The following is a 15,084-nucleotide window of genomic DNA, read 5'->3' as shown; positions in this document are numbered from 1 at the left end:
GTGTAAATGTTTTTAAACTGTATTAAGCAGTACATTTGTATTCGTCCTATATTAGGCATTTTCAGAGATATATATATATATTTTCTTTTCTTTTCCGTTTTTCCTAAATCATGCCGAAGGGAACATAAATTACGGTGTGCGCGTTGCATTTCTGAAACTATCGCCGTTAATAAGTTTTATAGAAGAACAGCTATCGATATTATATCGGTTCCCGTGTCAGCTCCATTATCGTCAGTTCATAGTAAATTTTTCAATCCGCCCAGTCGGACGTTTGGACAGTTTCCTTCCTCGCGCCGGTCGATAATGTCAGTCAACTAGTACCGACCTGTAGCACGTCATTCGCATCATCGTAGAATCACAACCAGCCCTATCAACCGAAATGGGTCAGAAAGTTTCGCGCACCGACTTCGAGTGGGTGTACACGGAGGAGCCGCACGCCTCGCGACGCAAGATCATCCTGGAGAAGTACCCGCAGATAAAGAAACTTTTCGGTCACGATCCCAATTTTAAGTATGTGGCCGGCTTAATGGTGCTTACCCAGATATTGGCACTTTTCGTAGTGAAGGATCTTTCATGGTCATGGCTTTTAGTGGCCGCCTATTGCTTCGGAGGCATTATAAACCATTCGCTGATGTTGGCCGTGCATGAGATTTCGCACAATCTGGCCTTTGGACACAGCAGGCCCATGCACAACCGGATTCTGGGCTTTATTTGTAACCTGCCAATCGGCTTGCCAATGAGCATTTCCTTCAAGAAGTACCACCTGGAACATCACCGGTACGTCACATTCGAGTCGAATCCACAGCTAATTTTTACACAAACACATGGCCCCATATCTGGTTACTGGGCGTAGTCACACTGTAAACTGTGAAAATATCTTCGCATCAGCCAACCCCCTCTTAGACTCACCCATTGAAACGCCGGTACGCGTTGCCTAACACTGTCCCTTTTTATTCCATTTGACATAAACCTTTCCCGCAAGCTTATGAGTCAATTTCCATTTTATTCGCTCTAGCTGAGCATCGAGTACGTTTTAATTGTGCCGATAAGATACGGCCGAAGTTATATGAATATCCAAATAGGCGCTCAATTGGTCACGTAGCTCAGTGATTCGCCACTCGAGATTCGGGCTACAAGTCGAGCTGGGTTGAGTCACTATTATCGGTTTTTGCAAAAAGTTCCCAAACGAATTCTTAGGGAAAAACATTTAAATCCTACAAAATATATATGAGTTTTATGTTTACAGTCAGCCCCATTGACTCAAAATCTTGTCGCAGATAGCGTTTATCTAATCGCAAAGGTTCACCATTTGGTGGGTCATTGATTGACTTTCAACAACACCCCGGTCCCAATAAGAATTTTCGTTTGAAGCTATTCAATCCCTTCTGAAAACAAACTACAAAGTCCACACCGTTGATTTTTGTAATTGGTAGTATTATTCTAGTAGTGTTATACTATATCGTTGTTGGTACTCATTAGCATTATACTAATATACGAAAACTAAACTATAAAATTTTGATCCCTAGTACTAAAATGTTTTTTCCCCTTTTTAGTTACCAAGGTGACGAGACAATTGACACTGACATACCCACACTGCTGGAGGCGCGCCTATTCGACACCACTTTCGGAAAGTTTTTGTGGGTTTGTTTGCAACCTTTCTTCTACATTTTCCGTCCACTTGTAATAAATCCGAAGCCACCTACTCGTCTGGAGATTATCAACACCGTTGTCCAGCTAACTTTTAACGCTCTGATCGTTTACTTCTTGGGCTGGAAGCCACTGGCCTATTTGCTGATCGGTAGTATTCTCGCCATGGGCTTGCACCCCGTGGCCGGACACTTCATTTCGGAGCACTACATGTTTGCCAAGGGCTTCGAGACATATTCTTACTACGGCCCGCTTAACTGGATTACCTTTAATGTGGGCTACCACAATGAGCATCATGACTTCCCGGCTGTACCCGGGTCACGACTGCCCGAGGTCAAGCGCATCGCCAAGGAATTCTACGACACAATGCCACAACACACCAGCTGGACCAGGGTTCTTTATGACTTCATCATGGACCCAGCGGTGGGACCATACGCCCGCGTAAAGCGTCGCCAGCGCGGCCTGGCCTCCTAAACAATCGATGCTATTCAAGGTTTCCTGCCATGAATGTAATCTCAGCGTTAGACCTAAAGCGGCTTTTTATGTATATATACACCGTAGAGACATTTACAGCGGACGCAGAAGAGTTGAAGCAGGCAACCAAACACATAGCACCTGCTAATCTTCAGTGATTAGATAAAGTTCACTCAATTCGAACAATTTTGTGTATACAGTTTTGGTATTAATGCTAGAACGTGAACTTAGTTTGACTCGTTGGCCTGACTAAGGAGCACTTTCGAGCGCTTTAATTAATTGTTACCTCATAAGTTGGAAAGCCTGTTAAATCTAGTGTGTAATACATGTCCTATTATACTATTATCTTAGTATTTTCGATACATATTTATATTGCTTTCAAATCATAAATGTAAAGCCACAAATTGGAGTGTTTTGTCCCTTATCGTCACTCCGGGCGGCAGTAAACTACTAATCAACCGAGCAACTACTATTTTTGATAGCCTCTTGAAACGGATACCTAAGAATAAAGTCAAAGTGATTTGCCTGGGGTGGCTGCATGTACGGAATACAGTTGAAACTTTTGAGCAAAACTATATAATAAATGGCAAAATCCCAAAGTTATGATTGTCCGACCAATTATTCATTATGGGTCTCATGAAGTTGTGCCTTTTTTTATTGCATGTCGCACGTCATGTGGGTACAGCGCTTTTAACTGATAATAATTTCGATAAGCACTTGGGGAACGACATGGCAATACGGTTATATGATTGTTTTCCAAGATAATTTTACGCCTTTGGAGAAATCGGGATCAGAGAAGTTTAAAAAAATGAACACTCTATAAGATTAAGTACTAAAGAAACCTTTCACAATTAAGAACATAAATATACTCCACGTCTAGAACGTCAATTTGAAAGTCAGGTTGATTAAGTATTTTTAGTTTGATCTTGCGTTACTGTGTATCTTAATCAAAATGATTCATTGCAAATGGTTTTGAAGTTGAAATTCACTTTAACCTATTTACCTAATGGCCTGCCAGTATCCAAGCTGAAAAAAAAATAAAACTATTCTAATGGCGTTTACTGCACGTAGTGTTAACAGCTGAGTCTATCTGTGCTGCATTCTTCCAATAAAAATGTCGGCTGTTGGGGGTAGTAGTAATAGTAATAGTAATCAAGTTAGATTTAGAGAGTCCTTAATTCAAGGAAGCTAAGCCTATTCATAAGTAAATATGTATGTCAATGCCTACATACGAAGGGCTTTGCTATTAACTCATCTATCAGTGAATTTTTCTACCAGGAGGTAAACTGTGCGGCTGAATGAGTAATGACCAGGTGGTTAGGGGGTTCACGAACCTGCATCATTCAAAGTAATATGGCCTTAAAGACAGAATCGGGATTCAGCAATTACTGTAATGCGTAAATAAGCAGTAACACAAGATTTTCGTTTTAAATACTATTTATATATAATTTATTTAAATTATAGAATTATATATTTTGTTTGGGGAAGGTATCGTGAGGGTAAATGTTTTGTAATATTTTTGGATCATTCATTGAAATCAATCGTACATTACTTCTTAATTAAATAAAAGTGTTTATCCTTAATATGTTTAGGGTTCCCTTTTGTTTTCGTTATCGGTTATCTTGGGTTGCTTGCATTAAGAACCTGCACATTTATCGGCTGGGTATTTATACACATTTAAAAAATGATTTTACAAAGTGTTTTCCGTTTTTGTCTGCTTTTTCAATTGCATTAGTCTAAGCAATGTGTTTATTGTTGTATGTTAATATTACCAAGATATTTTGCATTTCTTTTTTTTTTTTTTCGTATTTTTAAAATTTTGCATTTACTTCCAATTTGCTGGATTTCTAGTCAACTTACTAATAATAAATTATACATTTTCCATGGTATTTTAAATGTAAACTTAGATTTATACTGATTTTGTTGGTTTTGTATGATCGTTTTATTAACAGGTTTTTGTTTTGTTTTTTTTTGTTTACTTTATTCTTAAATGGGAGGTAATAAACAAGAACATACAAAGAAAAGGTGAGTTTACAAGGCGCCACGCGTAAAATTGGAAGATTCTTATTTTTTGAGGATTTTTGCTCGCAACCTTACGTAAACAAAAATATACAAAAGTAAAACGAGAGTTACCTTCGCTTAAGGGAAAAACTAAAATAAAATTTAAGAAAGCTTTGCGTGTGCATGGTACGAAACTCAAAAAGAGAACACAAAAAGTGAATTAAATTAACAAAAACTAATAATAGCAGGTAAAGGTAATGGTAAAATATATTATAATGATAAAAGAACGTTTAACGAACGTAACGTAAAAAGTGGGTTGAATTATACAAAAACAAATAGTTGTGTTGCTTTGTTTGCGTTTCATCTGTTTCACTTAACAATAATCCCTATTCTTGTTCTCTTTTCCTTTTTGTTTTGCCTTTGTAGTAATTTTAGAAGTGTTTTACGTTCCGGATTCGTAAATATAGCTTTAATTGGTAAATATGTACTACTAAAACTTTCAAGTACCTTTACTAAACTTAGTAAACAACGCTAGTCGGACTTTTTCGTGTGTTTAGTAGTACATCTTGCGTAAAACACAAATCGGCTGTTGCTGCAAAATCTAAAATATGTCAACCCGGCAACTCTTGGACTTCATAATCTTTTACTCTATCGCGCCGATTGCACTGCCCGCTGCTTGCTCGGCGTCGTCGTGGACGCTACACTCATACTGTGACCGGAACTTGGCGTTCCGATGGCCACTGTCTTGGTGCATCGGATGCAGATATAGTCGTCGTCCGCTTTGATCTGGCTACGATTGAGGCCCACACAGTACATGTGAAACCATTCGTTGCAGCCGCCGTCGCATTGAACCCAGTCTACCTCCCGTCCAGTAGGCTTATGACAATTCTCCGCACGGCACTCTTCCTCGTCGTCTTCCTGGGCGGCCTGCTGAGACCGCTGCGCATGCTTCTTTTGTCCACCAGTTGAGATATTTCCGGCAATCGCTGTCCCTTGGGCATTGGTAGTATTACTGTTAAGGTTGGTGCTGCTGTTGCTGTTGTTGGTGCTGTTATTGTTGTTGTTTGTGGCTGTTGTAGAGGTGCGCTTGCGCTTTTTGTGCGTCGAGCCGGGTGTGGGTGTGGTTGCCGCTGAATTGCCACCACCTGAACCTGTACTAGAGTTTGTGTTTCCGCCGTTGGCCTGCTTGTTCTCGGCATCGGCGTCCGCTCCGGGAGTTGCTGATGAAGCTGGGGATGCCTTGGCATCGCTCTTGCGTCCCGCTGCCGCTGATCCTTTCTTGATCGGAGTCTGCTTGGGCGTGTTCTGCTTCTTGCGGGGTACAGCTGCGTTACCGCTGGCATCGTTGGAGCGCCTCTTCTTATTGCGCCCGCTAATACTCGCAGACGCCGTTGCCCCACCACTGTTGCTGTTACTATTGGGACTATTTTGTACCAAAAGACTGTCGTTCGAGTCTTCAGCTCCGGAAGTAGGCAGCGGATTTGGTTGTTGCTGCCGTTGCCGCTGTAGATGTTGAGCCACACGCTCCCTAGCTTCGGCTTGCAGCAACGTTGGCGGCATTGTTTCCAAAATGCGCCATAGCTCGAGCGTCTCGTCTAGAGAGACCTCGAGTAGGTCACCCTCCATCATCAGGTCAAGCAAATTTTCAATTTCGCTATCGGACAGAAGTTTCAGGAGATCGGAGTTTATGGTGGTAGTGGCAGAGGCAGTACGTGGCTCATCCTCGTCATTACTAAAGTTATCCTCGACGATTCGAAGCCGACATTCGTCCTCATCATCATCGTCGTCAGCTTCTGACTCTGTGGAACCACAGGCCTCTTTCGCAAGACTACCCCGGCGACGTGGCTTTCGTGGACTACTGATATTGCCAACCCCTGCTAAGGCGCCTTCGGAGCGCCGCTTTTGCTGCTGCTGTGCCACAATTGCTTCCTGGGCAGCACTTACGTCGGGACTGCTTAGCGCCTTTCTGGCCCGATCCTGCCAATTCATTGCACGCTCTGCCAGGCAGCGCAAAGCTTCGTCCTCGGGCAAACGAATGGGAAGCTGTTGCAACTGCACCAGCAACGGAAGGATGGTCTCTAGACGTGGCCTCTTCGACCTTACACAGCTGGGACAGAGCCATTTATGGCGATTAGAACCTGTTCCTGCTACGCCATTAATAATTCCATTGTGATTGGTGGATGAGGGCGGTGGGACGCAATCCTCGTGAAACCAATCACGGCACAACTGACAGTTGTACATTAAGCTCCGGAACTCGGACTTACACAAGCAGAACATATCGCGTAACGGGTTTTTAGTCATGTTTTTTCGTCGAAGCTCGCGCATATCCAGTAACTCCTGCTCCTCTGCGTTCTTGAAGCTGGCCACAATCTCCGCGGGATTTTTATCCTTTAGAAAGTCGTCCTGGATAAAGAAATAATTAATTTGGAAACATATGAGTTGGAATATGATGACTTTACCTGGAAGCGCGGCTTGAGATCCGAGTCAATAATAATGGCATCCGTTCGGGGCATGAGAACCTCTAAAAGCGAATAGGAGGTGCCCTTTTTGAGAAAGGCGCACGCAGTATTCTCCTTCCATTGATGAGCGCTGTTTAAGTGGCCCTGCATTCGACTCAGCTCCTCCAGCTGGATAGGTATGTTTGTACCCCGTTCGATCATCGCCTGGAGAGTGTGGCAATATGTCACATGGTTATTCTGTTGAAGCTGCTCAACGGCCCGCAGCCACTCACGGGCCTTTCTAAGCGCATCCTTTAGCAGCCCATGTGAAGGCACCTGACCGTTGATGTCGGCGGCCGATTTCAAAAACTGCTCTATTTCGCCCAGCTCGTGCTGTTGGGTCAGTCTCCGGAAATACTTAGCCGCCTGCGACTCCCAGGCTTCGATCTCTGCGCCAATCTGTTGTAATTTTCGCATCTCCCTGTCGACATATGGATCCGTGGGATCCAGATCAGCAGCCGCCATGTGCAGCAGGTTCTTCACGTCTTGGTAGGTCAGCTTCGAGCTTGTCTCCCTTAATCCCTGCGAGCGCTTGTACCACTTACACTGCTTCAGCCGCTTCTGTAGAAGGTCAAGCTGCTGCAGTTCGATGCGGAGAGAACTGCCTTCGTTAATTAACGTTTCCAGCTCACTCTCCTCCAGGGCCTCCAGCGTCAGCTGGAGCTGACTCTCTGAGCGGTCAACGAATTGTTTTCCCAAAACGAGGAGCTCTCGCACCGATGCGCCCTCGTCAATAATGCAGCAGAGATTATCTATTTCCTGCACAAACAGCTCTAGCTCTTCCATGGTAAGCTTATACTGAGCCGCCTCCTGGTTGTGGTCTGAGCGAGTTCGTACCTGGTGGAGAAATATCAAATTAGGCGATTAGATCTCCACAATTCAGAAGCTTCTGTCCTAATCAACAAATACCGCCAAACAAATTGAAAAAACCCAACAAGTGTTTTTGCAATTAATGGTTAGTTCAATCCTGAGAGTGTTATGATTTAATCAAACAGGATCCAAAACACGAATATTGAAAAAACTTTTGCGGGATATAGAAAAAATGCTGTACCCCGAAGGGTTTTATAAGAAGCTGTTATAACCAATAGGACCCCCGGACTAACCTTATTGATACCCAGTTGCTGTATGACTGTGACACATTTCTCTGCCTCGACGGCAGCAGCATTGAGGCGATCGATCAGCAGCGATGAAGGAAACTTTTTGGTCTCGGCCTCCTTGCACAGCTCTTGCAGTTCCTGTAGAGTCACTGAGGTGGGCGTATGTGCATCTACTATGTCACGGCAACGGGAAAGCCAGCGTTCGAAGCTGTGCGCCTTCACCTTTAGTTTCTGCAGCATCAGCGGCATCTCGTCTAGTGTATAGCGGTATATTAGTGTGTGTTTCTCAGGAGCACAGCCACAGAGCACTGTATAGTGGCGAAGACAGACAATAAGCTTGTCATTGCACTCGCATGCGACCGCCGATAGGAAGCACGTAGTGTTACACTCTTGGCAATGCCTCTCGTCGTCGTTAACCAGCTCGAAGGCGCGTCGCTCTGCGCGGGTTACGCCCCACTCTAAAAGTGATTTGCGCAGCTTTTTCTCCGTGTCAACCATTTCGGCCATGTCGATATAGCAGGCGGTAGCGATGCCGAAAGTAAGCTTCGCCGGCTCCAGAGCCATCTTGCAAACGAGCTCGTCGTGCGAGAAGACGCAGAAGCGGCGGAGCATTGAGTAGTGATTAACACACTCACGCCCCATCTTTAGCCAATCAGCGGGTGCAAAGTTGACGGCCTCGGCGAAGTTATAGCCCTGGTTAAAACCTGCGTGATAGGCCCTAGGGAAGGTGATAACAAACTCGCCGGCGTGTTGATCCGTGCGGAATACCGGCACACGGTTGTTCATTAGAATGTTAGGGTTCATAATTGTTACCAGCTGATGAAGCAGATCAGGCTGCGATGAAAACAGTTCCGGGGCTGCCTGCTTCATGGTCTCTTCAAACTGCTCAGCACAGGACCCCGGAACACCATACCACGTTTTTGGTTCTCCCCAATGAAGATAGTTGATTGAGTAGCTCCAGTGGTCCTCGTTGTGCCAGCAAAAGGCAGCGAAGCACATGCCCACGTACATCCACGGTGCGTTCATGCCGCTTATGTCGGCGTTAATGTGGCCCAAAATGGAATCCTCAAGCAATGGCAGGTTATTGAGGTTCCAGCTTGATTCAGCATACTCTTGGTCGCCAGGTAGCAGATACAATGAACTCTTTGTGGGGAACCCTGATCCGTGATCCATTGTGTGCAGGTCCGCGCCATACTCGACGGTAACGTCTTCATCAATAGAAGACACGATTCGCCAAAACTCGCGTTCCACCATCTCGGTAGGCACTAAGTGCACCGGCTTGCGGAAATATTCTTGCTTGAACTGGTCAGCCATCTGTCCAAACTGCTGCAGAGTATATTCCCTTTCCGCCTGCTCAAAGCCAAAAGCCTCCTGCGGTTTGCTTACCTCCTCGACGACGCAGCGCGGGCAAAGCCATTCGCCTGAATCAAATAAAACAAATTACAATTTTTATTAGTAATCAAAAAGTCCAAGGATAGAAGGAAATAGAATAGGGTACCCCCAAGATCGAAATAACAATTATTCAAAAAGGATTTCAGTCCTAAAAAACGAAATATAGAAATGTGGGAGAAATGAAAAACATGTCTATTTGCGATCTGCGCCTTACTTGTGCTCTCCAACCTTAAAATATGGGTTATATCTTTTGTATATTAGATTCAAAACATAGAATAAAGTAGCGTTTCCGACCCTATAAAGTATATATATTCTTGATCAGGATCAATACCGAAGTCGATTGAGCCATGTGCGTCTGTCAGTCCTCCGTATGAACGCTGAGATCTCAGGAAGTATAGCAGATACAAAGTTGAGATTAATCATGAAGATTCTTGAGATCCCGGGACAGCGCAAGTTTATTACAGCATCCTGCCACGCCCACTCGCCCAAATTTCGGGAACTATTAGAGCTAGAAAGTTGAAATTCAGTATGCATAAACTTTGGATGCCAGCGCATCTTTTAGTAGTACTATTATCTGGCCACTCCCACCCATACTCCCACCAAGCTCAAAAGACGGTTTTAGCATTTTCAAGAAAACCTGATATCTCGGTAACTATAAGTGATAGAAAGTTCGGATTAAGCATGTAGATTTTTATGATGCCCCAAATGCGAATTGTTTTTTTTCCACGTAGCCACGCCCACAAAACCTGAAAAACCAAAAATGCAAAAATCTCGGAAACTAAAAGAGCTAGAAAGTTAGGCTTAGGAATATGTATTTTAGATATGCCACTGCAACTTTATCCAGCCACGCCCACAGACATGCTTTCTCCGACAATAGGTGGCGCTTGGGTAATTTCAACTCGCAAAATGAATATTTTAAAATTGTGTAAAACAGTAAGGGGTATCTTATAGTCGCGGCACTCGACTATAGCGTTTCCTCTTGTTTTAAATAGGTTTATAAAGACCTTACCTTTAGGGATGCTAGTCAGAGGTGGCAGCAGACAGAAGGTGTGGTAGCTGTCGTCGCAGCCATCGCAGAGCAGCATCGATTCCTCGACGTCGCCGCGGTTGCAGATGTGGCAAATGTATTTCATCAACGGGTCAACGATAAGGGCCGGGGGCTCGCCTCCCTTCTTCTGACTGGCCCCTCGAGTGTTTGCCGGGCTGCCAGTGGATAATGGCGGACCCCCGCTGTTTACGGCATTGAAGCTGCTTAGCAGATCTCTCTTGAACTCCTCCTTGGTCTCCGTCTTAATAAATACGCCAGCGGAAGGCTTTGCCGTGGGTGAGGCACCGCTAAGGCCGCAACTGGCACTAGAATTTCCGAATCGCTTAGAGCGGCGAGTGTTTGTCTCGTTGGGCGGCGCAATTTGCTGTCGTGTTGGTATCTCGTGGGCTTTGTAGTCGGTGCCACCGCCGTCCTCTAGCTTCACAGGCGTGCCACCAGTTCCGGCAGAAGCTGGTGTGGGACCAAGAACCTTGCCCGAAGTGTATACCTCAAAGGGGTGCAAGATGCGTTCGTAGTGAGCCTTCAAGGTAGCGCCCACGCTTTTGCTGGAGGGGTACTGCATCCGGTTGGCCACCTTCGCCCACTTGCGGTCCTTTGTGGTTTGCTCCATGCCCCCTTCTTCCTGTACGATTCGGTGAAGTGTGTATAAGTCAAGGGCCTTGCGCTCTACCATTGGGATTTTTAGCGAGGAACCCTGCAGCTCCCAGAACTTGGCAATCTGATCCAGGAAGTTCAGTTTGACGCGCGTCTTGGCCTCCAGCTCATTGAGCCTTTGGACGCGAGGCACGAAGCGCAGCTTGTCCACATCTACTGCAAACGGCGGCGACCAGGTCGCTGGGGGCAGAATCTTTGCGATGCCGCACTTCTCAGCAATGGAGCGGATCTTGCTAATGTAGGCCAGTGGGTTCTTAAACTCCTCAACTGTGGGCCGGAACACTGGGCACTCTGGCGGCGTGTCGAAGTGGAACTCTTCATTCTTTGACTGGTCAAACTTGTTGCTGCTGTGCGGCTGCGTGTGTACCGTCTTTTTGTGCCCGGTAGGCGCAGGCGTGGGTGTGGGATGAGGGCAACTGTTATGATACTTCTTACTGGCAGACACACTGCTGCTGGCATGGTTCATCGGAACACTAGGCATCGGCCTTTCTACCAACGCTGGAGCGCCAGCTGGCGGAGCTTGGGCGTGAGATCCTGCTGCCGCTCCCGGTGTCACTGGGGTTGAGGGTTCATCATTGCCGTTCGACTTCTTTACGGACTCGCTTCCGCTCGTAGTGCCGTTGCCAGTAGAATTTCGGGTACGCAAGCGGCGTGCCGGAGTTGTCGTTCCGTTCGAGGGTAGGCCGGTGGCGGAGGACGTGCCGCTGCCGAGACCTCCAGCCCCGCCGCCGTAATTGGCGGCCGTCGTGTTGTCCGCCTCAGTCTTGGCGGACATTGCTTTAAGATGAGTTTCAGATTCGATTTATTGCGTTCGGCTCTAAAAATGAGAAAAGTTTTAATTAGTTTTGGAGTTTACAACTTTATAATGCACATCGTAAAGATTGATTATATTATGGTTTTCAAAATTCTGCCCGCTGGTATTTACCTATTGTGTCAACTCTTTTCAATCGTCACCAACATGTATTTCCATAGCCCTTTATTGACAAAAAACGAGGGTTATTCTGTTTCTATCGCGGAACCATATAATTAATTATAAGCGTTTTAATCAAATAGTTACTTAAATTTGACTTATAAACCAATGAAAGTGTTTTGTTCGTCAAAGTAATATAATTATGTAACCAGAGGCATGTGACCCAAAAGAGATTACAACAGATTAGGATATTGTTAATTATAATATAGTTAAATTCATCACAAAGATGGTATGCCATATTTCGGTTGCTTTTTACATACATACAATGCTGCTCGGATTCACTTGTTTATAATTATTATGCACTGCCAAGTCAACACATATAAGTTGGTTACATTAGATCCTTAAAAACTGTTTTTTTATTCCACTTCTATTGATCGACTTCAGTCACCCACTGTATCTACATCAAATCGCTGCACACCTGTGTGTATATGTGTTATGGTGCCTGTACTCAACCCTCGCAGGTAAACAAACATTTACGGAGGTGAAAACTCGACTTTGCGACGGAGAAAGTGCAGTTACTCAATGCTGTTCGATTGCGAGGGTATACATTCTGTTCTAGCCGGGATCAATGATTAATGGGCTGGACCTAGAGGAAGTAATGCCTATTTGAGTTCAGGGAACATATGTTCTCTCAGAGAGATTGCAGCTGCGATTAACAGTACTGAATTTGTTGCATACAAAAGTGGAGCACGCCAATACAAGCACAACCCCGAACACGCACACGGGGGATTGCCTTAGCGTGTGTATGTATAACATAGCGACCAATAAACTTACAAATTCAATAGGAACATGTATACATTAAGTGTGTATATGTGGATTACAAGAATTGCATTTAAAACATTAAAAGGACATATTAGATAAAAGTAGCCATATTCCAAAATTAAGCTGACGAAATGTAAAGAAACCGTGAAGCCATGTTGAAAATCGCTGTCAACATCAAGTTCCGGTTAATGTTCCTGATTTTTTACGTTTACGTTTGTCATCTGGACAAAAGGAAGCCGGCAGAGCTTTGCATTGGTGGTTGTTGTAACACGACGCTCACACTCTCGTGGGGTAGTGGGGCGCCACTACCACCACCGAGAAGGAAGTAAAAGTGGGTGGGCATTGCGGGCGGCTTTATGTTGTGTAGTTTCCCGTGTGCTTGATCAGGAAGAGCCGCTCTCTCCTAGAGAGAGCGAGATGAGGGACGAGTACCGTTTTTGTGTATCAAGTGAGCAAAGTACATTTACGGCAATGTCGGCAGCGACGCAGGCAGAGGCATGCTGCGTGTTATTCGCTGCTCGGAATAATGCTTCCCCCGATTCCGAATCAAAATCGGGGAATTGATTTGGTTTTGGAATTATTGATTGTGGTGCGCGGCGTGACAACTGTTGTTTTCTGAACTGCACGAGCTGCTAGGCGTTCTTGTTGGTGGAACTGATTTTCCGTTTCGTCCGTTTTCGCCGATCGTTCGGAAAAGCAGCCTAAGCCGAAAGCTTCTTTTATATAATTTCCATTTTCAGCCGCAAACACACACAGGCACACACTAGCACGCAGCTTACAGTTACAAACAAACAGCTTACACGGACAGGCACAGGTACGCGTATACAAGCACAGACAAACCAAGCATGTACATAAATATGGATGGATTTGGCGAAATTAGCACTACAATACGATTCTTTTCCGCAGGAACGAATAGGCTTTGGGGCCTTAATTTTTACGCATATGCCCTGCCATATTGCACACTTCCAGTGAAAAAGGAAGAGGGGAACGGGAAAGCTGAGCTGTTTGGAAAGTATGTAAGTGCAGCACTGTACTTTTCGAAAGGAACTTTTCGGCCATCGCAACTGATTGTGTGTACGGCTCCATCTCCTAACTTTATCTATTCTGCAAGCGTGGGATCATAATATTTTTTCGCTATGATGGCGACCGGGCAGCGACGCAACGCACTTTGCAGCGCTGTCGCTGCTCTGCTGGCGTATGCAATTCGTGTGCCAGATTTTATCCACTAAGGTTCCTTGCCGCACTCCGCGATGAGGTTCCTAACCTATTTAGTTGCGGCCAGTTGGTTGGCTTTTACACGGATTTTCACTTTTATTACGGATTTTCGGACGTCGATTGCGCTGCCAGCAGAACACACATACAAACATTTTCTCGACTAGTGCGGGGGGTTGTTTTCGCCGTTGGCCACTACAGAAGCTGCAATCTGGGATTTTCTTGTCTTATTCCCATTACGCTTGCCTTTTGCTATGAGGGCGTCTTCTTTTCGCTAGTTTTCGCAGCTAATTAAACATTTTCAGCCATCAAAAGTGTCCCAAGCTCATACACTAGCACGCACACATTTGCACTGGGCCACTCTACATTAGGGGAGAACTCACTGTCGTCATAGGAAGTGGGGTCGCGCACGCTCGCTGAATGATCGAACCGAAATGTTCCATAAAACCACCGAGCACGGCACTTGCGAATTAAATTTAATGCGAATTTATTTTTCTGATTTCTTTCTCCGATGTCTGCGTTTTTTCCTGCTACATGTGTCCAGTGTGACCCGTCGAAGATATTCCGGAAACGACGGCCATATAGCGCAAAAGTTTGGAAAATACCAGTTCTCAAAATGGGTTTCGCAGCACTGGCTTTCAAATTAAATTAAATATTCTTATTGGATGTTGCAGAATATTATCCCTTTTGTGCTTAATTTTTATTTCTCAATACAAGAGTTTTTTGAGAAATGGTTTAACTCGCAGAATCGTATCGAAAATTACTAAAAAAATTAACAAGACGGCGTCTAAACTACTCTGAATAAGCTATAAAATATATATAAAAACAGTATGTAATAACTACATTTTATTTCAAACGGAAAGGGAAATTAACCGTAATAAAGCTAATTTTCCCTAAAATAGTTATTTATCTATGTAGACACACAGATTTAGAAACAAAATGGGTGTTATACATTAGAACGTAACAAAAAGCTAGTCTATTTTGTCGTTGCTACATAAAAATTGAAAATGTGTTTCTTATTCTTTTAGATATTTTAACATGTTGTACTGTTTATATTTCTTACAATGCTAAAATTATTTTTAATTTTCTGTAGAAGTTTTGTATAATTTGTCGAATAAGAAGACTTTGTCTGTGTTAATATAGTCAAGCAATTGAAAAATGCTTTTAAGATTACAAAAACACTTAAAAATCGGCTTAGAAAGTTTATTTTAGGTGGTTTTAGAATATTTTATTTATTAATATAACTTATTAACTTAAAAATGTAGAACGTCGTAATTATTTCACAGTATTTACCCTTGTCACATATTCACTGTTTTTCTTTTTATGAGG

The 15,084-nt window shown here is 44.2% G+C and overlaps 2 protein-coding genes across 3 annotated transcripts; one reads left to right on the top strand and one right to left on the bottom strand.

Annotated features, from left to right (window-relative positions):
• Nucleotides 1-229: 229 nt before the first annotated feature.
• On the top strand, nt 230-2,724 carry LOC108113428 (sphingolipid delta(4)-desaturase DES1). The gene is made up of 2 exons (XM_017223987.2): nt 230-777; nt 1,554-2,724. Exons 1-2 carry the CDS (start codon nt 380-382, stop codon nt 2,119-2,121), a joined length of 966 nt encoding a protein of 321 aa, XP_017079476.1. The 5' UTR covers nt 230-379; the 3' UTR covers nt 2,122-2,724.
• An 816-nt stretch (nt 2,725-3,540) lies between these two features.
• On the bottom strand, nt 3,541-14,330 carry LOC108113424 (lysine-specific demethylase lid). 2 transcript variants are annotated; one of them, XM_017223982.2, is made up of 5 exons: nt 14,139-14,330; nt 10,119-11,628; nt 7,724-9,138; nt 6,582-7,457; nt 3,541-6,525 (listed from the first exon to the last, which is right to left on the bottom strand). In XM_017223982.2, the coding sequence occupies exons 2-5, from the start codon at nt 11,584-11,586 to the stop codon at nt 4,771-4,773; spliced, it is 5,514 nt and encodes a 1,837-aa protein (XP_017079471.2). In that variant the 5' UTR covers nt 11,587-11,628; nt 14,139-14,330; the 3' UTR covers nt 3,541-4,770. The 2 variants fall into 2 exon arrangements, with proteins under 2 accessions (XP_017079471.2, XP_017079470.2); XM_017223981.2 differs by lacking the exon at nt 14,139-14,330 and adding an exon at nt 11,737-14,101.
• Nucleotides 14,331-15,084: the final 754 nt, after the last annotated feature.

Source organism: Drosophila eugracilis, unplaced genomic scaffold, assembly GCF_018153835.1.
Source record: "Drosophila eugracilis isolate 14026-0451.02 unplaced genomic scaffold, ASM1815383v1 contig_1828, whole genome shotgun sequence".
NCBI lineage: Eukaryota > Metazoa > Arthropoda > Insecta > Diptera > Drosophilidae > Drosophila > Drosophila eugracilis.
This window is presented reverse-complemented; position numbering and strand designations above follow the sequence as displayed.

Coding starts and splice junctions, on each gene's coding strand:
- LOC108113428 (XM_017223987.2), top strand. CDS start 380: ATGGGTCAGAAAGTTTCGCGCACCGACTTCGAGTGGGTGTACACGGAG. Junction 778..1,553: donor TACCACCTGGAACATCACCG/GTACGTCACATT, acceptor TCCCCTTTTTAG/TTACCAAGGTGACGAGACAA.
- LOC108113424 (XM_017223982.2), bottom strand. CDS start 11,586: ATGTCCGCCAAGACTGAGGCGGACAACACGACGGCCGCCAATTACGGC. Junction 9,139..10,118: donor TCTGACTAGCATCCCTAAAG/GTAAGGTCTTTA, acceptor TATTTGATTCAG/GCGAATGGCTTTGCCCGCGC. Junction 7,458..7,723: donor AGCAACTGGGTATCAATAAG/GTTAGTCCGGGG, acceptor TTTCTCCACCAG/GTACGAACTCGCTCAGACCA.